Raw genomic sequence first — 24,417 nt, forward strand, 5'->3', positions numbered from 1 at the left:
ATTTCTTTTCAAATGGAACACAAAGGCCTGCTGAAAGGAGTGTATCTATGGTAAAGAACTCATTCTCTACATGATCTCCACTGTTCCCAACCCTATCTTACCGCCAGGCTCTCAGAAAAGAAGAATGGCGCAGAAGGCAAGAAGTGGCATTTATTCAAGGAGAGATGAGAGAGCTCAGTGTCCATGACTCTGCGGGAGAGCAGCACAACAAACCAATATGGAGGTACAGTTAAACAGAGCAAAGCTGAGCCTTCCTTCAAGCACATTCTGAGGCAGGCAGTCCCTCCAGTAGCAGCACATGCACAACAAACTAAAAAAAGCATTGGAGGGACAAGAGCAGGTCCTTGAACAGGTTGTTCAACCTGCACAGAAAGTGCAGCCCTCCCTGTCCTGGCTACCATCTCCCACTTTGACTAAAAGTGTGATGTCCTGGCTCTAGGGATTTTCCTCCATCCTGTGGCACACTTGGGATATGCCTGCTTCCTCTGAAGCCAGTCAAAAGTAACTGCAGTCACAGTCAATACTGTCCCAGACATGTGCCCCCAGAACAGGCTGCCTTTGGTGCCCCGGCAGCTGAGGGTAGAAGCCAAATGCCCAGGATGTTGTCTGCCATGGGTCACCTCCACGGGAGGTGGCATTCACAAAATACCTCCACTAGCAGCACAAGTTAAAAGCAGTTGCTTTGCACCAGGTGGCACCAGTTTGGAACTGTATAATCCAAAAACAGGAACTAGTATCACAGGTCTCAACTCAGGGAACCACTTTCTGTGGGTGGCTGAGGCTGCTTCCCCTGCCCCAGCATGGTTCAGGGACAAGTATTCAGAGAATGGCTGCGCGAAGCACAAAATTTCCCTGATCCACTACCAAAGGTCAACTCCCAAGGGACAGACTCCTTTCCATAACTCTGTTTTAAACACTTTAATTTTTCTAGGCTCATCAACATCTGGAACAGTGAGCTCCACATCTGAACTGCAGCAGCACTCACATCTGCTGCTAATGGTTTGCTTCCTGGTCTCCAGGATCTCCTTCACCAAGGAAATCAAGAAGAATTACTTTTTAAACTTCTTTCCCAACCTCTTCACAGTTTTATATATCTCATTCATTTGCCTTTTTTCCCAGACTAATTGAGGCCTAACCTACAAAGTCTTTCATCACATGAAAGCACTTTCACATTTTCATTGACATACTTTAATTACCCTTTTCTGTATCTTTTAGTTCTACTCTGCTTTTGATTTCTGCATGCAATATTTCAGAACTGGGTGGAGTATCTGAGCAGGTGCAAGAAAGAATTGCTACTAAAGACTGGACAAGCTGAGAAGAGGTGAGAAGACAGAAGAACTAACAGCAAGCAGTGGAAGTACCTTCAGTTACTTTTGCCAACACTTTCAAGAGCTTTATCTCACCCCACATCCCACAGTAAACACATGTCTGCTTATAGATTTATTTTTGTCATAAAGACAAGTTCTTCAGCCTCAACAGACCACGGTCAAGGGGGCAGAAGTGACTCAGTCAAGAAAAACAGGGTAGTGGCTAATTCTAGGACAGTATCTGAACAGCACCAGCATTGAAGAAATGAATAAACAAAGTCCAGAAGGGCCAGGAACTGTGTTAGGTTCTTCAGGCACAACCAGTTCACTTTCATCCTTAGCAAATATGTTTTGAAAAAGTGGCATTGCAATAACACCATCAATTAACTTTTAATTAAAGGCTGAACTTTGCCTTTCATCTGTTCTGCCCTGATTCCAGAGAGATCATAATCTCATATTGAAACTAATCCACATTAGTGCATGCCTAATTTTTCTGAAGCAATAAACATCAGACCACCAACTTCCCCATCTCAGAAGCTCCTAAGTCATCAAAACTCATGAAGCTGGGATTTGTTTCTGAAAGGGAAGTTTTTACAGCATCAATGCTTGAAGCTTAAGAGCTTCATTGCCTGATAACTGTGTCTCCATTCTTTCACAAAGGAGAAGGTAGAGCAAATCATACCATATTCTCCTTTTCTCACAGCTGAAGCCATGCCACTAAAGCACCTTTCAGTTTTTGCCCTTTGGATCCATTAAATACTTTTTAATGTGCAGTTTCTCCCAGGACACAGATGTCTAAACAGCACAGTTCCTGACAATCATAAAAGAAAGGCAAATGAGTTATGAAATGAAGCAAGGTGTCAAAAATCTGCAAGCAACAATGCAAGACATGTAAGTACACACATCTCAGGAATCACCTGCCAGGGCAACTGGTGCCTCTTCCACCATTTTGCAATTCTGGCAACAGCATTAACTGAAAATCCTCTGCAATCTAGCTCTCTAAGAGGCCTGTCCCTCTTCCAGCCTCTTGATGTGCTCTTCAGAGCCAGCTCACCCTGGCAGAGCTCACCTGCTTGATGGGAATGACAAGGAAGGTCCCACCGCCTGCACACTCAGTCACCACAGCAATGAAGTTGGGGTTCACAGCACAGAAGTGGTTGTCGTAGACATTGCAGGTGATGGGCACGCAGTCGTAGCACTTCTCCTTGCTGGCAGGTTTGCCATACACATGGCGGAATTTGGAGCTGCGGTACGGTGGGTGCCACGACATCTGCAAAGGGAGAAACACAATCATCTGTGACATAAGAACTGGTCACCCTGGCAAGGCTTGCAGCTCTCCCCACCACTGGCTCGCTCTTCCCCTTTTGGGCGGCTCACGCCAACCCTCAACCAGGAAATGGCAGACACAGTTTTCTCTGCTGCCTTCATCTCTTTGGCATAACCTGTCTCTGCACCCTGCTGCACACCTCTGATAGAGAGAGGAGAGTGCAGGGAAGAAATGACAACTCTCACCATCACCAGCCAGCTGGGCTGTGCATGCCCAGCAGTCCCTATCACTGGGGCAGGGCCAGATGACAGGAAGTCAAAGAGGAGATGAATCCTGGTAGGAAAGAAGTCAGGAAGCATGAAAGATAACAACATCTTGAGTGAGAAAAGCCTGAAAAAATGGGAATGAAAGAGTCTTCGTTTAGTAGTCAGGTGGTTTAGAACCAAAAATGAGCCTAAATTTTGCTCACATGAACAGCAGAAAGAAATTTGACTGATCATAGGAATAGTTACAGTCACCTGTTAATGTTTTTCCCACTGACAATTATGTTCTGCATGTATGATTTAAAACTGTCCTACAGCCCTCTGACAGCATTTTAAATGGTGTTTAAATGAGAAGATAAAGCATGCTAAACACAAGAACCCCTTCCCATAAAGAATAGTGAAGCTTAAAGAAACTGATGTAACTGATTTCATGGAATCATGGGTTGGAAGTGACCTTACGCACCACCTCGTTCTGTCCTCCCTGCCATAGGCAGGGACATCTCCCACCAGACCATGTTGCTCAAGGCCCCATCCAATCTGGCCTTGAATACTGCCAGGGTTAGGGCATTGGCAACCTCCCTGGGCCACCTGCTTCAGTTCGTCACAATCCTCAGAGGAAAGAATTGCTCCCATATATCTAACCTAAGTTTCCCCTCTTTCAGTTTGTACCCATTACTCCTTGTCCTATCACTAAAGTTCCTGACAAAGAGTCCATCTCCAGCTGTCTTGTAGGTCTCCTTCAGATACTGGAAGGCTGCTATAAGGTCTCCATAGCCCCAGCTTTCTCAGCCTATCTTCACAGGCGAGGTGTTCTAGTCCTCTTATGAACTTTGTGACCCTCCTCTTGGTCTAACAGTTTCATGTCCTTATTTTGGGGCAACAAAGCTGTTCAGAGTATTCTAGGCGAGGTCTTACAAGAGCAGAGTAGACTGAGAGAATCACATCCCTCAACCTGCTATTTTCAAATAGAAAATTACCAGTGTTGGTCAGAAAAGGCTATTAAGACTATTGAATCCTGCCCTATCCACAAGTTTTAGGCAGTAAAAGGCACATGATGAAGGTGGTGAGAAGATTCTATTGCTCAAAAAAAAGAGTGCAGATGAGGCAAGAAGGTTATGTGTGAAAGAGTCTCCCACACAATCAGCTGGAACTATGGGCAAAGACTGGAAGAGGACATGGTTTTGCCTCATATGAATATCTTCAATGTATATTTAGTGAACGGTATAATCAGTGATGCTGGATCAGTGATACTCCAGTTTGACAAGGGAACCCATCCAAGCAGATTCTGAGTTATGGTAAGGCTTAGACCGCTCACATGGGCAAATGGTTGAAGGGAAGCATGCATGCACTCAATGGCAGTGAGCTAAGTGCAATCATTTCTGGGAGTTCACCAGTTGCTTTTGCAGTAATACTTATTGCCCTCTTTCACCTTGGCATGTTTTACCTATGTTAGCACTACATTTGTCCATATTCTTAGCTGATTAAATTTGTTCTGCAGAAAACATTAGGTGCAGAGGATCTTTGATACAGTGTGAGCTAGCTATCCCAAACAAAAACAAAGAAATGGAAGTTATTTGAAAAAGAAAGCAGCAATCCTGAAAGCTAATTTTGGAAGCAAGGATGTTCACAGGTGGAAAGCAAGCTGAGGTCATCTGCAACTGCCTAGCTCCCCAAACAGCCCCAGAGGTGCAGCATTCTCAAACTTCACATTCCTTATAGCTTTAGAGCGTAGGGGGAAAAAAATCAGGGGGAAAAAAATCACTGTGTTGTCTGCATGCAGCTCTTCCTTCTTACAATAAGAAATTAATTGCCTGGGTGCAAGGAACTTCTACCTAAACTGCTCTTGAATTGCGAGCAGGTGTGTGGAAGTTCAAGGCTATTCCGCAGAAAGAAATCACCAAGCACACAGGAGCAACTATAGCATTACCATTTCTACTGAGAGCAGGAACACACACCAAGATACTGACATTTCCTCCACAGCTGACATGCAGCTTTCCAGTCTTCTCTGGGTTTTACTTCGTTTTTCTCCTGTCAGACCTGTTTTCTCAGCAACTGATGAATTTGTCCTCCTTGCCTCTGTTCTCTTTGGTTCATCTGCATTTTACCAAAGCAGTTGCACCCAAAACTGGTGTACATCTATTTCACTAATGTGGATGAACAGATGCTTCCTTTATAATTCGCCAGATACTGTGCTGTTCCTATTTATCACTTTCTTGTTACAGCATGTCACTGCATTCAGAGGACATTCCAGTTCAGAATGGAATGAACTGTAGTCTCTGGATGCTTCTCTGCAGAACTGCACTGGATCTGACGGTACTGCATCACCTGAAGACCTGAACCTCTTACTACTGAACTGCATCCTAATTTTCCCATACCAGTACTTGGTCTCATCAAGGCAATTTCAAACCAAAGCCCTGTCAGTCTGAAGGCTTTCTGCTCCTTCTGGTTTCCTGTTTATTATTTATTCCTTTGTCCTAATTGCTACTAAAAATACCAAAAAGCATCAGGTGTCAGGAAGAACCCTGCAAAACTCTTCTCAATAGACCTCTCATGTAATATACTGTCATGTAAGCTCTATAATTCTCTTACCGAATCTACATTTATCTGACCATGGACAGATATATATAGTGCATATTCCCTTATCTTAACTGTGTGGGACAACACTGAATATTTTTCTAAAGTCAAGATAAATGATCCCACCTCCATTGGGTTCACCATCCTCTCCAACATGAAATCAGTATGGAAATCGGTATGGTGACAAGATGGGTTTTGCCATGCTTGTGCTGCCTCTTTCATCTGATTATTTCTTCCATGTCTTCCACTTTTTGTTTTCATATACTCTTATAGAGAAGCTCAAGCTTCTGTCTAGAGCTCAGAAATCTTCTCTACCCTCTGAAGAATCCTCAGAGACAACCTGTTAATTGCCCAATGTCGGACAGTTCTTCACGTGTCCTGCAGCCCACACTAACTGACAGCTCCCCTACATATCTGCCATGAGCACTGCTTAACATCACCTGCCTCACTGTAGAACAAACTCCCACTCATCCTCTTGTTGTTTGTTTGCAGGGTAATTTACCCAAGTTTGGGAAGGGCTCTGCATTTGCCCCTCTAAGAACCCAATGTGGGTGGAAGCTCTGGCCCCTGCCAGACAGCACTGCACTGCTGAGCTGATCACAGAGATGCCAAAACAGATGCCAACTCACTGGTTAAGCAACCAGTATCCTCGTACACACTGGGGTCCCCAGATTGGACTGCATGTAGGACAGAAAACTGCTTGTTTTTCATAACAGCACCCAAGGGGTACAAGTTCTTCAGGATCTCCAGGCTTTTATTCTCCTGGGGTTCTGGGAGCAGGTTTTGCCAATGCACAAGCCTGTTCCAGGTCCAGCACAGCAAATATCTGTATCATTAGCAGATCACTCACAGAAAGTCTTATCTGCAGCAGGAGACCTCCTGTCTCGCCTATAACAGGAGATCTGGAGCAACAGCCCAGAGCTCCTAGTGTAGAAAATCAGACTGACAGCATTGTGCAACCTGGCAGCATTCTGCAGGACAGGCTGTCTCACACTCCTGCATACACTGGGTTTTGCTCTGCACACTAACAAATGGTCCTACATTAGACATGATTCTCTACAGGCAAGATGGGATGAATAGCATCTTCAACTTTTCCCCTGTGGCAAGTACCCCTTTTGAATTATTTTCTGCATGCCAAGTGGGACCAGCAATACTGGGTATGATTGTATTAATATAATTACAGGGTTTAGCTTCCACTGAAAGTGTATGCCCACATAAAAAGGCCTGGAAAGCCCAGTGGTAGTAACAGGATCAGTAAAAGTGTCTGTGTCTCGCAGTACATGAAAACCAATAGCTCTAGAAATCCGGAGAGCAATTAGAGGTCACACTTTACAGCTCAGAAGACAACACTGTCAGTGCTGGGAAGGGATTGGGAACAGCTCCTAGAAAACACTATCTCTGGAACATTTATGCATTCCTGCCCATTCGATTACAATGTGTCTTACACCTTTTGAGTCCAGCCTGTCGGACTGTTGCCCTTGGCCAGTTGTTCCCCTGCACCCAGGAGCACAGTCCTGTGCAAGGGCATATGCTCACAGCAGCTATATCATATGGCCCTGGTGCCCTGTACCAGGCATTTCACTTGCCCCAGTATGTCCATTTGCTACAGCCATGTTACATACAAGTTGGCTTGCTGACTCCAACCCTCCTCCAGGCAACATTTTTTACTAATCTGTTGTTCTCAGGTTTGCACTTTTTCTCAAAAGTCCACCCATATGCTTTGACCTTCAAAGTTTCACAACATGAATACTCCCTCAAAAAGACAAGGCTGAAGGCAAACGCTGAGCCTTCAGACATTCATCACCAGACACCAGCCTCCTCAGTCAGGTGCCAAATAAGCCCAGACCATTTCGTTTCTGGTCTCAAACCTACCACACCAAATGGTTTGTGAGCCTTTTTGCTTAAGCTGGGCTCCCCTCCAAACCATGGACACTCTCCAACGCATATCTCCAAGTGAGTAGGTCCCACACCCCTGGACACACCTAGCCATAAAAATTCCACTTCTGTGCTATAACATTATCAAGGAGAAATTATCAGTAATAAATTCCTTTGGATCCAAAGTCAACCAGACCACAAGATTATACAGCAACCCAGTGCTTTAAATACGATCTACATATGTCATCTCAAACAATAATACAAGCTCAGAGGCTACAGGTTTATTGTTTCATGAGTAATAATCAATACAGACATGGTGGTTTTCACCTCTTGGTTCACCTAATGTAGGGTGCATGTAGTCTTTTCCACAACTATAGTCTGACAAGCAAACTCCTTCCAACAAAGATACTGCCTTGGAAGTGAGGTTTATCAGTTCAGAGTCCCCACACAACCTAACCACTAGACCACAGTCTTGACAGCCAGCTGCTAACAGAGAGTGAAGGGAGCTAAAGGAAAAGACATGTTCCCAGGCTGGCTTTTCATACACTGCATCCCCAGACTAGTGTCAACTACAGCCAGTCTCTACATCTAGGTTAACTAACTGACTGTAGTTAGTTCAGGAAACAAGGTCTGACAAGCTGAGTCCAGCAAGGTCTTCTCACCAGATGCAGTGCAAGCAGGAAACACATTTCCCAGCTTTAAGTCCAGGGTTTGCAGTATAATTTAAAGCTTTGGCAAGAAGCACACCCTGCAAGCAGCTCAGAGGAGGATCTCAGGCAGCCCAGTCACGAGCACACGTGCTGAAGTTTTGCCTCATCACACAAAAACAGGGCCCTGTATATGAGAGCCTGGCACCCTGAACCCTGTGTGAGGTCCTCCCACTGCAGCCAGAGCGCAGAAACAGGAACTGTGTCCCACAGCCCTGCTGCTGGTGGTGGGTGCCCCAGCATCCATGCAAAACAGCAGGAATCTCATGGGTAAGGCTACTGAATATGGATTAATAGAGAATCCAAAGTGGGACAGTTACTGCAGACACCTGAGCCTCGACAGGGAAGCAGTTTAAGTTAGTGCCATATGAAAACTGAATTACTGGTGAAGTCCTTCAAACAGAACCAGCCTACCAAGCAGTTCTGTTTGAATAATGCATTAAAAAAAAAAAAAAAGAAAAAATGGGAATAATTTGTAAACAAAATAGGAGGTGGAGAGCCATTAACTAAGTGATGTTGCATTCCTCGATTTGCTTTATCAATCTCAGTATTCAAAATAAAAAAAGGCTTAAGAGCAGTCCAGACTCTCTAGAGAATAAACAAAAGCACACAAAGGACTGTACCACTCCTCGCAGCCTCCAGGCTGTGCATTAGCTTTTAGCAACGCTATCTACCGCATGAATAATGCAGCACGTCTTCCAAAGCATCTGTACTCCAATCAATTCACAGTAGCAAATAAAAACCTTTCAACGCGCCTTTCTTTCAGGCAGCAGGACCTTTTTACAGCTGCTCAGAGGCATATCCTTGAAAAAAACCAACCCTATCTGCGACCAACGCTGGAAGCATTTTAAATCTGCCAGCTGGGAATCAGCCTTTTAAATCAGCCATCCTGCGATGGTCCTCGAATTTATCAATTGCCTTTCTTTGCCTTTTGTTCCATAAGGATCCACATCCATCGTTCCGAGGCTCAGATTAAGAGAGCTCAGACTAAGGTTTCAGTCGGCTTTAGGAAACACACCCGTGCCACTCCCCAAAAGCAGCAACTCACAGCCTGCAGCCTGCCCTTCCCGAGAGGGACGATGCGGCCTCACCAGCCACACTGCACACACACACCACATCCTTCTCCTGCGCTCTAGAGCTGCCTCTACCATTCCCTAATGTGGGAGTATAGGCGAAGAGCCTTCACCAAACCAAGCATCAGTCATGTGCTCAAATCTCTGTATTTTCAAAGGCAGAGTAGGTGATGGAAAGAGGCACTTTGTCCATCAGTAACAAAAGTTTGAGTATTTGTCCTTGTCAAAAGCACAAAGGTCCCATCTTGTGGCATCCCACCAGGAGCTGTGGGAACTGCTTCTGTCACCTCATTTCAGCACTACAACATGAAGGCTAGTGGTACCTTAGGAAGGACATGCTGTTGGTGCAAAAGGAATAGGATCTGCAGAGGTGATGGGGGACAAAATGACAACAGTGAGCAAAATCTCAAAGAAGAACATATTCTAGAGATGTGTTATCTTTCATCAGAAAACCCAGCTCTGAATAATACTCCAAAATATTTGCAATTCTCCAGCACAGCAAGGATACTTAAATATGGTGCCCTGGAAAGCTGGCTGTGAAAAAACAGCTCTAATATAAACATTGCACAAGTGCAGTGGACGTGAAGTAGGAAGGTGAAGGAGTCACTCAAGATTAAAATAATGCGTTGATTTTCTCATCCACAAAGCACCAAGGTCAATACCCTTCTCTGAGCAGACACAGCAGCCCCTCTTGTCCTTTAATGTGGACCTCAAAATAATTTTAAGCACATATAACCAGGGGCAGGCTAGGGCTGCCAGGAGTGAGTGAAACAAGGCCACTCCCCCCAAGACAAGATTGAGACTAAAAATCCAGTGGCCATCCTAGATGAGCCTTCCAACTGTAGTTGTATTCAGTCACAATTTGAAACCACAGTGCACTCCCCAAGGCAGACAGCAATGCCAAATGAGTTCCAGCATAACTCTCTGAAGGTGACACCTGTTCATGCTCCTGCTATATCCCCACCACCTGGTATTTCTCTAAGGCTTTGCTCTTCTGTCATGCTGGCACAGCAGGGAGATGGACAAAGGAGCACATGCCTCACAAAAACAGCTCAGCCAGGTTATTTTTAACCAGGCCATCCTAGGCACAGCCAGCAGCAATGGCGAGGAGCAGTGAAGAAAGAAAAGACAGAACTGGCAGAGACCACAGCTTCAGGTAGCTCCCAAGAGGTTCAGACTCTCCTGGCACCTGACCTGGTGAAGAAGCCAAGACTGTATTTTGTGAAGATGGATGTCAACTTCTGCCCCTGATTCAGTGCAGCCCCCTGGAGCCAGACAAGCATTGCTCTCTCCATGAGCAACTTAACTGGTTCACCCTGGAGCAAGAGAGCCTGAGGCACCTGTAGCACCATCACTGTAACTGTGCTGCCAATAGCTCCTGAAGATCTGCTTTCTGAAGGTTCACATCTTTCACTTTGGAACAGGGAGTGGAACACCCCAAACACCCCCAGTCACAGAAGAAGTGCATTCATTAATATTTGAAGGAAACATCATCTAGAAATAAAGCTGAAGTGAATAGCCCACCCTTCAGTGAGTGTGAAGATTCTTGTGTTCAGTCAGTGCAAAGTCAGTTTGTACATCTCAGGAGAGACAAGAGAATCCTCCAAGGCTGATCCCATACTCGGTGGAAACACCTTTTTCTCTCCCTTCACCAATCCCTTGTCTGCTTCATGGGGTGCCTATATTCTACAAGTTCTGACAAGAAAGATCATGAGTTGAGGACACAAACATGTCAGTCAACATGGCCTTTAAAAAATATCCTAGTTGGTCAGCAGAGTGTGAAAGACTAGGAAAACCCAAAATGATCCCAAAACTCAGCTCAGTTTCAATAGGCTTACCAGAGCTCCCAGAAAGGGACAGAGGCAGTATAACTGAAGCAGAGGATGAGGCAACCCCAGCCTCTTTGGAGAGTAAGCCCCTCCTTCCTCTGGTTCACCTCCAGCTCTCCAAGATAGCCTGTGTATAGAAAGATAAAACCAACTTGCCTGCATTCTCCAGAGACAATACCCTCTTTCACTCTGCTGGTTACCTGGGCAGCAAAGAAAATATTATTGCTTATCAACTTCCTTGTCAGTACTAATGTGCTTCTGAATTCAATAAGAGGGCAAATTCCACCTTACAGAGCTTTTATATGCTGGCAAGATCCTGCTTCATTACAAAAGAGAAGCAACAACACTGGTTCAAAGACCAATAAAAACTGAAAGCCTACTCTGCCCCCCACCCCTGCAAAAACTCAAGTCTTAAAAGCAAGCAGTAAAGTGCACAAACTTTCAGAGACATTCCCACATTTATTGTCAGAAAGGCAGCCTTGAAAAACTCATCATCAGATACTCCACAAGCTCAGCAGTTTCTTCTGAAACTAGAACACCATGCTTTTGCTCTCCTATTTTACAGAAAGAAGCTTCCTGCTATTCAAGACCAACCTGAGTTTCAGGAACCAAAGCTCAGCTCCCCATTGAAAAGAAGGAGCAGGGTCTTAGTAACCTGCCAGGTTGTTTGGGGAGATCAAACTCTTGGTCCCACTGCTCTATATTGTGAGAACTAAGCATGCCCACAGACATCTAGCAGGGCAGTTATCTTTTTGAAAGGCTACGGTACAAAAGGCTTTCCTTGCAGCAAACTGAGCACCACTGGTTAAAGGAGACTGTCCACATTCAGGGAATCCCATGATCTTGGTTACTTTTCCACAGGAGTCCAAGTGGGATCCAATGAGCTAGCCAGATTTCTCAACCTCAAAACTCTACTGCCTACTTGAGAAGTTGTGGCCATCACCAGAACACAGATATGTTAGGAAATCTTAAGTGGCCAGCAGGATGGTGAGGCAATGGAAATAACCTAAGTGCAGATGTTTCTCCTGAGTTCTGTGAAGGTTTGGAGGTTCCGCACTTCACTTGAATGTCTCAAGATAAAGCCCTTGCATCTAATGTGAGGTAGTATAACTGCACCCCTTCATGATGGAAGCTTTATGCACTAACCAGGCCACAGGGCAGAATGCTTGCAAGGATATGATGAGAACCTGGCCAGTGAGACCAAGCCTGGAACTCATCTCTGAAGCTGCTTGAGAAAATAGAAGCAGATCAACCAGGTGAAAATGGAAACTGCTTAATGAGCTGGGAGGCACTGACCAGACTCTGCCTGGTCTGGGCAGGAAAGCACAAGCATAGATGCAAGGGCACAGTATAGGAGACTCCCCCGCTGGCAGTACCTAGTCCAGCTTCAGTCAGTATTCTCATAGCTCTAAATCAGGGCAAATGTGGAGCCTGCAAAATCCCCAATGATGATGGCCTCCACCTGTCTAGTCTCAGGCATGTACAGGCTGCTTGGGGATGCAGCTTTCTCTGATGTCTGACCTATTTCCCTCCATCTGCAGCTTGCGTTCTTTTCTCCTTGTTACACTGTCTGTGCCAAGGAGAGTATGGCTCTGTAATTGCCCTTTCAGGAGCTGTATTCTGCTGTTAGTAAATGGGTTTGACAGCAAAAGACACAGGAATCTACTACCACAGAGGAATCAGCTGTGAGTTTCTCAGTCATAAGCCGGAATTAAAGAGAAATGTTCCCTGTCCTTCTGGGAGCAATGACAGCAGGACTTTGTGCCTTGAAAGGTGGCAGGTGCAGCATCAGAAGTATTCTCTGAAGCTGTAACTGAAGAGTTCTCCCACCTCTCTTGAACATCATCTGCATACAAAAAACAGGTAGGGGCCCACACAAAAGAGAAGTGTGGGAAACTCTCCCACACCCATGCAGTATGGAATTGCCTTATTATTCCAGTTGAGGCTTTTTTCTTTGAGTGGCTGATTAAATAAGAATTGACATCTCTTTGTTCTCCAGAAAACTCCTGATACATTTTTGAGTTCTATAACAGCAGGTGCCACTTATCTGACACATGACAAAACAGCAAGAGAGTCTGGCAAAGGCAGGTGTTACAGACACAACAGCCAATGCTTTCTTCTGCCACATCACAGAATCACAGAATATCCTGAGCTGGAAGGGACCCATCAGGATCATCAAGTGCAATTCCTGGCCCTGCATAGGACACCCCAAGAATTACATGATGTGCCTGCAAGTGTTGTCCAAATGCTTCCTGAACTCTGGCAGGCTTGGTGCAATAACTACTTCCCTGGGTAGCTTGTTCCTGCCCTCAACTACCCTCTGGATGAAAAACCTTTTCCTGATATCCAACCTAAATCACCTTGAAACCAGCTTCATATTGTTTCCTCAAGCCCTGTCACTGGTCCTGAGAATGAAAAGATTGGTGCCTGCCTCTTTCCACTTCCTCTCATGAGAAAGTTTGTAGACTGCAGTGAGGTCTCTCCTGAGTCACCTCTTCTCCAGGCTGAACAGACCAAGTCATCTCAGCCACTCCTCGTAATATCCTTCACTCTTCTCCAGACCCTTCATCATCTTCATAGCACTCCTTTGGACACTCTCTAATAGCTTCATATCTTTTTTGATATCGTGGTCCCCAAAACAGCACACAATATTCAAGGTGAGGCTGCCCCAGTGCAGAGCAGAGCAGTACAATCCCCTCCCTCGACCGGCTGGTGATACTTTGCCTGATGCCCCCCAGGACATGGTTGGCCCTTCTGGCTGCCAGGGCACTGCTGACTCATATACAACTTGCTGTCAACCAGGACCCCCCGGTCCCGTTTTGCAGAGCTGCTCTCCAGCCTCTCATCCACTAACCTCTAAACACAACCTATACACACTGCTCCATCCCCAGTGCAGAATCCAGCACCTGCCCTTGTTTAACTTCATGGAGTTGATGATTTCTCAGCCCTCTAATTTATCAAGTTCTCTCCTCCTAATTTAGTGTCATCAGGAAACTTACTTAGTATCCCTTCCAGTCCTGTGTCCAAGTCATTTATTAAGATGCTGAAGAGCACAGGGCCCAAGACAGAGCCCTGTGGAACCCCACTGGCAACAGTCACCAGCCTGATGTTACTCCACTGTGATACATGGTACACATACATCACAAGTTTTATAATCAATTCACCATTTAGAGCAGAGTTCAGTTTACTCTTTAGTTTTCCGTCTGGCTTTGATTGATGCTAAGTGGGAGGACTTTGTGCTTTTCCTGCCAGGGAAATGAGATTCTGTGCCCAATCATTCACCCACTGGGCTTGGCAAATGCAGTTTCTGAGAAACTAGTGCCATCACTCTGAAACGAATTTATCAATGCAAGCACAGAAGTAGTATTTAGTTCAGACTAGGAGCATGAGTTTGGAGCAAACCTCCTCATTGCTGCCATTCACTGCACCCCGGTTTACTTTGCAAAGTCATCTTGGAGCACACAGATAGGATTACTTCCAGATGAAACTAAAATCACTCCACAATCAGAAACCAGTGCACTCCATCTGCTAATGGGACCAGGTGAGTCAAAATAAAACATCCAAAATGCCTGTGGATATGAAAGGTCCTGATACCACCTCTTTCATGACATGGATCTACTTTTCTTGCATTATAGATGTTGTTGTAGTAATAGAGGTGAGGTCAGCTGCTGCCCACTTTTCCATAGACATGCCTATCTGTTTGACTTTCAGCCTCGCTTGTCATCGTATAGACTATTTTCATTACCTTCTCTTCTCCAAGTATTACACACTTATGCTGTTTTTAGGTGTTCCTCAGTCTCTGATCATTCTGTTCAGCAACACTGCTCTCCTCTGTGACCAGTCTTATTCTTCACACCTCTCCATCATCACACCTTCTAGCAATGAAGATCAACCTCTGTCATATGTTACTAGTTTATTTACTACATACTTCATTTCTGCCAGCCTCTTTACACATCTCCTCCAGTAGGATTCTTCATCACTTTCCAGCTTTGTCCCACTGCACCAGCCCTCTCTTTAACCCTTCCAACTGGGGAGCACTTTTGGCAGAGCTCCCTGCTACAGGCTCACTCTGTATCTTTCTACCACTGCTACTTTCCATGCCAGCCTATTTCGCCAGCACAGCTGATTCCACACCAACAAACTGAGGTTTTTCTATGCCTTTGAGTCAGCTCTGGGCATCTATGCCCCACAGACTTTTTGAGCCAAAGGCTTATCTGTCTGTTTAACCAGCCTGAATGGATTTTCTGCCTGCAGATTCATCTAATGGCTTTTCTTGAACCACATCGCCAACATCCTGTGTCAATGAGTTCCACTGTTTATCTGCATCCTGTACTTCCTGGGCAATGATAAACAGAGGAACAATCACTCCCTACCTGAACTCTCCATCCCATCATACTCCCATATGTCAAAAGCCAAATGTCATATCCCTTTTCAGGCATTCTTTTTCCAAGCTGAACAGTTGTCAGTCTGCATTCCCTTCTACACTACCAGGTCCTAAATGAGCTGCAGAAAGCTGGTATTGCATGAGGCACTCAAAACACAGTTGTACTGTATAGATATCCAGACAGTATTTGATCTTTCCACCATGCAGTAGAAAGGAGGACAAAGGAAAACAAAAAAAAAAAGAAAAAAAAAAAGAAAGCACTTAAGTCTGGCCATTAATTAAAGCAGCATTTTGAACTCCTGACACAATGCAGGCCAGGCAGCTTGGGATGCTATTTCCATGCCTTAGGCAATAAAAACAAAGACTGTCTGTGTGAAGAAGGGTGAGAAGAAAAGCACAGGGTAAGATACACTGGGTCTCATTGCAACTGACTGAATATGCAGTTTTCTCTGGATATCTTTTATGCATTCATGAAATTTCACCTGTGTCTACGGGCTTTCCAGTACCAGAGATTCTTCAGGCTCCAGGAAACTTCTGAAGACTGCTCAGAGCCAGAGGAGAGTAAGTGCCAGAGCTCGGCCAGAGATGACAGCAAGTGGAAGAGTCCCACAACAGGTTTGAGGGCATCGCTGCCCTCCATGACCCCATCACGCCAGGGAACTCCAGGCATAGGCAAGACAGCAGGTTATGACACAGGCAGATATGGAAGTAAAGAAAAGGGAAGGTTTATAAAAAGACCTCAAAATAAAGACCTGAGTTTCTGGGGGAAGACTTGCTTTTCTGCAGGAGTTGAAGATACTTGCAGATTTCCAGACTTCCTGATGAAGACAGTCATCTGTGCAGTCATCTGTCTGTACTGGCAGTGGCCAGTGGCAATAGTAGAAGCAGAACTCCTTAACAATAAAAGGTTTGCAAAATACTTCTAGTGCCATGTATGGCATCTGTGCCGTTAATCTTTCAAAGTCACACAACTGAGTTGGACTATAAGACACACAGAAATTAGAGTACAAATACTGGGTGGTGGTGGTGGTGGTTGTTGTTGTTGTTGTTGTTGTTGTTGTTGTTGTTGTTGGGGGGGGGGATTATTCTTAAGATGAGCTGTCATGAAGTCACAGAGAAGTTCATGTTGCAAGTCATGCTATCCAGGAAGGAAGAACACATTAGACACTGTAAAGCTCTTCTGAAATACACAAAAACCATACACAAGATAATGATTGGTTCTCCCAGTGTCCCAAAATTGAAACAAAGTAGAGAAATTGTCACTTCAGTTCCCTTTTTACATATCAAACACCTATTCTCAATTAAGCTTAAGAAGTACTGTTCTACTAACAGCCCACAGAGGGTTGGACACCAAAACAAAGCACTCAACACAAAGATTCCCCAAGCTAACAGAAGATGAGCTTTAATGAAATGGGGTTTTTTGAAACCTCACAGATGATGACAATATATGAAATTATGTTCTTTGATATTTTGCCTCAATTCAGTGAATGAACCCATAAAGCAGATATGTGTGCTGCAGCAGGAAGTTAAGAATTCTTATCACTCATCCAAGTTCAACATTCATCATGAGTGTTGGGAAGAAAGATGGGACATAGGGACCAAGGCAGACTTTCCAGGTGGACTGCAGCTACGGGTTTCCTTGGTTTAACTCCTTGAAACTTTCATTCCTAATGTCATTACCAGGTTTTTGCTTCTAATACCATGACAGAATCACAGGCAAATTTAGGCTGGAAGGGGCCTCCGAGGTCCATAACACAAACTTCAAAGAAGGATCAGCCTCTAAGTCAGGTGGTTTCTCAGGGCCTTGTCCATGTGAACTCTGAAAATCTCCAAAGGCAGAGCAAACCATCCTTCTAAGCCTCTGTCCGGCTAATAATTGTGTCTCCAGTCAGTCAATACACACAGACTGCAAAGGCAACTATTGGTCCTACACAGTGCTCCACCTCCATGAGGATGAGTCACCTACCCCTCCCTCTCCAGATCTCCAGTGAACATAGGAGGTGAAGTTCTTCTGTACTTAGAGACAATAACCGAAGTGGCTCAGAGGACTCCTGCCTTCAAACTGTCAACCCTCCAGCAACTGTAAAACAAAACTCAGGAGAGACAGTCAGCTATTATTTTTGGGGAACAAGAATATACCTTGGGGGTGTAAAGGCAAAGGCCAGCACAACATGCTTGAAAGCATGGAGAGAGAAGTGTATGCTCTCCACTATGATGAGATGGGATGCTCTAGGGGCAACAAGCTCAGGAAGGAAATTCCTGCAGGATGCCAAGTAGCTGCTGTTTTTTAAATGGCAGGCTGAGAGATGTAACCTACTTCCAGAGAACACTGCTGTCTGCACTGAATTACATTGCCCACTAATTTAAGAGCTGGACTCGATGATCCTCGTGGGTCTCTTCCAGCTTCAGAATATTCTGTGATTCTCTGATTTACAAGATCATACTGCTTAAGTTTCTACCAATGCATTATCCTGGGAAGCTCTTTCCATGATTCCTCCTCTTTGCTGCTAAAAACACAACTTCCTTATTATTTTGCCAAGTAATAACTTCTAGCTAATGACTCTTATTCTGGTTTGTCAGCCAGACTGAAGAATCCATTACCTGTAAAGACAAAAGAGGTTTCTGATCTTTTCAACTCCATGGGACCCAGTTCAACAAAATACACTAAGAAAGATGGAAGTGTCAACTTTCCACTTGAGCTTTTACCTATGAAAACCTCATTGAGGGAATGGATTGTTCTGCTCCAAGATTTGGTTTGCCCGGCAGGGTGCATCACACCTGTAGCTACTGTACAGGTATGTATGGCAGGGCCCATGAGCCTCAAATAGATGCAAAGGGGCTGTAAAGTCAAGCCCTTCAATGTCTATTAAACCTTTAAATAAGTGCCATGATTTTTAAAACTGTGAGACACTGAATTCTCATTGATTTCTATGGTAGCTGTTTGATACCAGGTTATCATTAGCAAAATCAATCTTTTCAATTAAGACTCAGGCATCACTTAATGACATTAAGACATTTTCAGATTCAAAGAGAAACATGAACCAGAGTCATGATCAGAGGAAGGAGGGGTCAAAAGAGAGATTCTCATCCTCCCTGACTGTAAGGAAAAGAGTCTCTGCACATAGAAAGGGATGAATATTACAAGAGCAGGAACTTGGAGTAATGCTATTCTGATTTTGGTTTTGTTCCTCTATGTGTGTGTTTTAGTATTCAAATTAAATTAGAGAAAATGGCAGAGAAAAATAATGTGAACTAATTACATTTAAGTAGATGTTAGCAAGACAACCTCTGACTTTTTCTGTTTGTCTGTTTCAATTAAAGAGCTGCCTAGGTTCTCTGTGCCTATTACCCTTCAATTTTGTTGCCAGCACAGGCTCCTTTTAGGAACCAGATAGAATGGAGGAAACCAGAGGATGACAAGGAAGATTGGTCTTTCTTAGCATCATTCAAGTTACACGCAGTATTCCTAACAATATCAGTGTGAGGTTTCTTAGAAAGGAGCACTGCAACTGTGCCAGCAATTCAGCCAAAATGGTAGCTACACTTTTCTAAGGCAGTATGTTTTACATTTTTCAAGATTTATGTATTCTTGCTCAGGGAAAACACTGAAACACCAGTTTAAATAATGCATTTTAAATAATCTCACATATAACTGTGTGGAAGGTGGCTGAGAGCTGAACAGCACTGGCAGAGCCAAACTTTCTGCAGCCCCGAAAGCCAAACTCCACAGAAACCTGACGGGAGAAAAGCAATGGTGCTATAGGATTCAACACAGATCAATGGTGTGACAATGACACTGGGTGGAATTCAGGGACAGCACTACCTCAAGGGGCCTTTTGGCAGATTGGCAAATGTCCTATGTGCAAACACTCCCTGGCTAAACAAGACACAGATGAGGCTAGAGTAGGACACTCAGCATCAGGAGAGATCCACTGCTCTCACTCCTGCACTTGCACATGCTCTCATTTGCTTGCTGCACCATATCCATATCCAAGCCCTGGGAGGGAGCCACATCTGAGAAAAAGGCATTTGTCCACCAAACACTACTCATGCACCCTGCCATTAATTCCCAGAAAGTCCAGGGTGGGATCCAGAGCTTTCTGACTATCCCTCCACAGAGGCACTCTGCAAGGAAAGCTTAAATCTTGCTATATTATAGAGCAAGGACTGACTAATTTCTGCTCTTGGGAGTAAGCCCATTACTTGCCTTGGCTCCTCCCTGCACATTTTTTCTGACTGTCCCTGCTGTACTCCACATACAAGCTGGAGCCAATAGGCTTATATTTCCTTTACTAGTGCAACCCTACTATGCACAGCCTTGCCCAACTCATCTTTTCCTGGAAGAAGCTCTCTCCCAGCATTGCCTCCTCTCTGGTTTAACCACAGCTTCCAGAACTGCAGGAGGAAGAACAAGATAGAGTTTGGCCTCTCCTGCCTTGCTATAAGTTATCTAATCAGTTTCCATGGACTTTGTTTTAACCTCAGTGATAAAAATACCACAGTTGCTGGGAGTTTCTGCTCCTTTGTCTTCCTTATCATTTTTCTAGGTGACTTTGTCCCACAGTGGGAAAGAAGCAGAGCAGAGTCATCTGTTGCAGAAGACCTCCTCTCTGAAGATAGGAATGTCCATGTTTCCTGGCACAGAGCTAAAGAGCACAGCAACTCAACAGACCGGAAAGCAAATCTGGCACAAACCAGAGCCACAAAGGATGCCTGGAAGAAAGAGGGAAAAAGACACCAAACTTTGGGCACTGCTCTGGAACTTTGAAACTCTGTGAAACAGAGCAGGGAACAAGTCAGCAGAGGAAGAGAGAACAGGGCTTGGAGCTGAACACTATCATGGGTCCTAGCATTGGCATCAGCATGTCTCTGAGCTTTAGAAAGAGTTTTGTTTGGCTGAGGGTCAGAAAGTCCTATTAGTGAATTTCAAAATGTTTTGGAAATAGTAAGCATCAGCATTACCCTAACAGAGCCCTGCAGGATGTATTTTCAATGTGGGGAATTGCTGGCAAGCCTGTAATACCACAGAGGGGAAATCCCTGGAAATACTAGGCCAGTCTGGCTTCTACTTACAAGTCAGCATAGCCCTGTGAGTGTCAGATCCCCTCAGCCCATATCCAGCCTCCTGGATGATCCAAAGGTCTTTCCTGTTTCTCCTGCAGAGAGGCAGAAGGCGCGTCAGCATAATTGCTATGTGCTGCAGGCTGCTTGCCTCAGTCAGCTCTCCACACTCAGAGCAGTTTAAAGTGCACTTACAAGAATACGAATAATGACTACATGTGAAACAACTCGCTGCATTATTGCTCTGGTGTCTTCTTGCCATGAGAGCAAGACACTAGACTGTCTGTGTTCCTGTTGTTGCCTAAAATGGAATGAAAAAATAACTTTCCAAACAATGTTCGTATAGATAAAGTAGAGAGCAGTTCTTCAGTGAAAACTTTCAGGTGCACAGAGTACATAGGCGCACACCCAGTGCGGAGTTCTTACAAACTAAATACATTACCTATCATATCTAATGGGTATATCCAACCCAAAAAATCATTTGCCTTGGTACCACCCCCAGAACTGCCCCAGCAGAGCCTCTCCAAGAGTTCTGTGCCCTCCATCTTGTTTTCACTACAATCATATCTTCCAGGTGCATGTGTCCCAAACAAAATATCCTTGCTGAAATCTTGTCCTTGAAAAGACTGTTAAACAGAATTTCAAGAATGTGACACAGACCATGAGAAAGGTGTTTAGAAACTGTTAACTGCTACCTTAAGTGTGAGAAACTATACAGCTATATAAAAATCTACAAATATAAAAACTTAAGGCAACAGTTGTGCATCAAGAGGCAGCCATATCCAGGTGTTTCAAAGCACAGCTGCTATCCAGGCTCATGAAGAATGGGTCTACAGGTCCTCTTGGCTCTGAGCAGGAGGTTTAGCAGCAAGGTTCTCAGCAGCCTCCCACACAGCAGCCCACCAGCCAACTGTAACACTGACTACCACTGTATTGCCAAAAAAGACAACTAGTGTTTACAGCTGGTAGAAGAGAGTACTCAGATAAGGTGGAGGGGTCTTGTGTTTGGTTTTTTGTTGTTGTTGTTGTTTTGTTTTGTTTTGTTGAAGCAAACACTTCAAACAAACTTTCTTGGAGAAGGTTTATTTATGAGCATGGAGGACAGGCTCTGGCCATTAAGAATCTGCTGAGTCCCTTTAGACTAGCCAAGAGTGAATGGTGGAGAAATTATCTGGGACAGTCTCTCTTCACCCTGTTTCTTCACAGAAAGTCTCTGTCGTACCCTGTGACAACCCACCCCCCAACAGTTTCCCCATCAAAATCCCTGCCAGGGAAATCAGGATACCAGCAGGGTGGGATGAAGATTTCATGCTATGCACTCAGTGTGGACCAAGGAGTACAAAAACACCTGAAGCAGAAAACTAACCCAAATTTATGAGGAGCCTTTGAAGTCATGCACAAAATCTACCATAGCTTGTCTCCAAGGCAGCTATATTCTACTCCAAAGCATCACTTTTGCTTCTGGGATTTGCCAAAGCCTTCAGTGCTCTCCCTAAGTCTCTGTAACACTGAAATGCCTGGGCACCCGCAGCACACAGCACAGGGACCTGTTCTGTACTGATCCCCAAAACATAGCCCACACAGCATTCAAGTATCTAGCAGTCCAGACAGTCCACAGGCCAGGGAAAGTTGCCCTTACAGAGGCACCTCAAACCCGTTCCAGACACAGCAGATGGTCCAGTGCCAACCAAAGTAGAAAGAGACTCACAGAAACTGCCACATAGTCAAGCAACGGAATATCCATTTATTATCCAACTAGTGACAAATGTAGCAGACACAGAAACATTAAGAATATTATCCATTACTGACGTTTGCAGAGCAAGACATCTGCTCAGAGAGAACAAACAACATACTCAAGAGACAGGCAGAAATTACCTAGGTAGAAAAAAGAATGAAAAACACACCACATCTGGAGACACCCTGACTTGCCACCAGGAAATCCACCTGCTGCACAGATCAGCCAGCAACCAGCCTGATCAGTGGGATGGAGGTGAGCAACGCTGCTGGCCAGGCAGGTGCAGCTGCCACAGAGGGCAGCAGTCTCTCTCTTTCCAGGTCTTGGATAACAACTCATGCAGAGCTGTTTTCCTTCAAAGGAAGAGCAGTCAGGAGGACCTTAGGGCAGAGCTGGGGTGCAGGCAGCAGAATTACAGAATCACAGAATATTCTGAATTGGTAGGGACCTGCAAGGATCATTGAGTCCAACACTTAAGTGAATGGTCTGTTGTCTGGCTCTTTGTCCAAACATCACCAGTGCCTGGGTCTCACGTTTCCCAGGTCTATGACAGCTCTATAGAGATAATGGGCTTTGATTTGTTGCTACAGGTCTCCCCTATCCTGCCTCCCAAAACTCTAGAATTTCCTGAAATGCTCACAACCAACATATGAACTCCTCGGTGTCTCCATCAGTCACTCCCTATCTCTGATGAAACCAGGAGGATCAGAGCTCTCCAAAGAGTGCATAGCTAGTGGGAGAACGAAGGGAACAGCAGGGCTACACAGGCTGCTCCTTTGTTAACCCACTAGGGCGTCTGCATTGGGAAGCTTAAAAGGCAACCAGCAGTCAACTTTCTTACAACTGCTCTCCGAATCCTCTGCAGAAATCACTTCTCTTGAGCACCTAAGGGGCCAGAAGAGGGTAAGCCTATCCAGGCAAATTCCCTTTACAAGGACTGCAGCAAACACGGCGTCTTCCTAGAAGGTGTAAGTGAACAGCGCTGAGGCGGGGTTGAGTGGGAATCAAGGAGAGGACACTCCAGAGCAAGACAAGGAGGGAACCACTCCCAGTAGAGTGAACAATCATGTCCATCAAGACACCACACATAGCTGTCCTCCCCAGGCCATCAGTGGCTTGTCCACAAAGTGCTGTTGTTGCTCTTTGCAACAGCCTGCCTTAGCCCCTGACAGAGCTGCAGCATCAAAGTCAGGCCCATGGAAGCAGTCCTCCAAAGCTGTGTTCCCTGAAAGTAAGACCCCTTCAAGGGTTTGCCCTAAACGGGGAACTGGCAGCAGGAGGTGCTGCTACCATAGAATCATTACCTGGCTGTCATCACGATCTGTGCAAGATGCGACCTGCCCTGAGAACAGGCACGCAAAATCCCGGTGACTCCAACGCAAAAAGGTCAAACTCAATCGCTCACACACACAGCCACACATGAGACGTCTCTCTATATAATAAGCAAAGTTATACAGATGACAAATCGTGCCACCCGTGGCACCGGCAAGCAGGGCTGGCAGGAGGCGCAGCGTCCCGGGCAGGCAGCGGGATGCCCCGGGGCGGGAGGAGCCCTGTTGCTTCGCGCACCGGCAGCACCTCGCAGCGGGGCGGGCCGGCCGCAGACCCCGGGCCAGGGGCTCCAGCCGCGGGCCGACTGCCGGTCCGTCACCTCTGCGCACAAAATCCCGCCGGCAACTCCCTGCAGGAACAGCCCGTGGGCAGGGTGCTCCTGGGGAGAAAGAATCCTGCCCGCCGAGGGCAGGGCGGCAGTCGCTGCCCCGACTGCCGCCAGCGGGAACGCCCCGCTCCCGATACCGCTCCCCCCGCACACACCGGGGGATGCCCGAGGCCCGCGGCACTGCGCGGCCGCCGTATCTCCCGCCCGTCGGTGCCCCCGCAGCTGCGGGCGGCGGCCGCAGCTCCGCACAAAGCGGGGTGGGGCCGGCGGGGGCTGCGGCACCCCCGGCGCAGAGCGGGCAGGGCAGGCGTCCCCCCCCCAGCTCCGCGGCCCCGCCGGGCTCCGCAAGGCCCCGGGCTGCGGCAGGTGTCCGTGCCACGGCCCCAAGCCCCGCACCCCACCCACGGTGTCGTACCTTGCCGCTCCGTCCGGGCTCTGCCCGTGCGCTCCGGAGACGCGCCAGCCCGGCCCGGCCCGCCCGCGGTCCCCGCCCCGGCCCTGCCCCCCGAGCCGCGCCCCTGCCCGGGAGTGCCGGAGGGGCTGGGGTGCCCCCCGCCCCTGGCTGCGCACCGCCCTCCCGGGTCCGGCCCCGGAGCGCAACCTGCTGTGAGCAGCGTGGGGTTTGTGCTGCTGCCGTGACAGGGACAGCCCCTCCGCCACCACAGCGAGCTGCTCAGGCGGC

The 24,417-nt window shown here is 46.2% G+C and overlaps 1 protein-coding gene across 1 annotated transcript in view; it reads right to left on the minus strand.

Moving 5' to 3' along the window:
• Positions 1-24,183, minus strand: part of CORO2A (coronin 2A) — a 44,299-nt gene extending 20,116 nt beyond the window's left edge. Inside the window, exons 1-2 of the mRNA XM_071580094.1 lie at positions 24,151-24,183; positions 2,377-2,577 (exon numbers count right to left, since the gene is read on the minus strand). Of these exons, the coding sequence (XP_071436195.1) occupies positions 2,377-2,577 (201 nt within the window). The 5' untranslated portion in view covers positions 24,151-24,183. The remainder of the gene's footprint in view (positions 1-2,376; positions 2,578-24,150) is intronic.
• Positions 24,184-24,417: the final 234 nt, after the last annotated feature.

Source organism: Pithys albifrons, chromosome Z (genome assembly GCF_047495875.1).
Source record: "Pithys albifrons albifrons isolate INPA30051 chromosome Z, PitAlb_v1, whole genome shotgun sequence".
NCBI classification, from domain to species: Eukaryota; Metazoa; Chordata; class Aves; order Passeriformes; family Thamnophilidae; genus Pithys; species Pithys albifrons.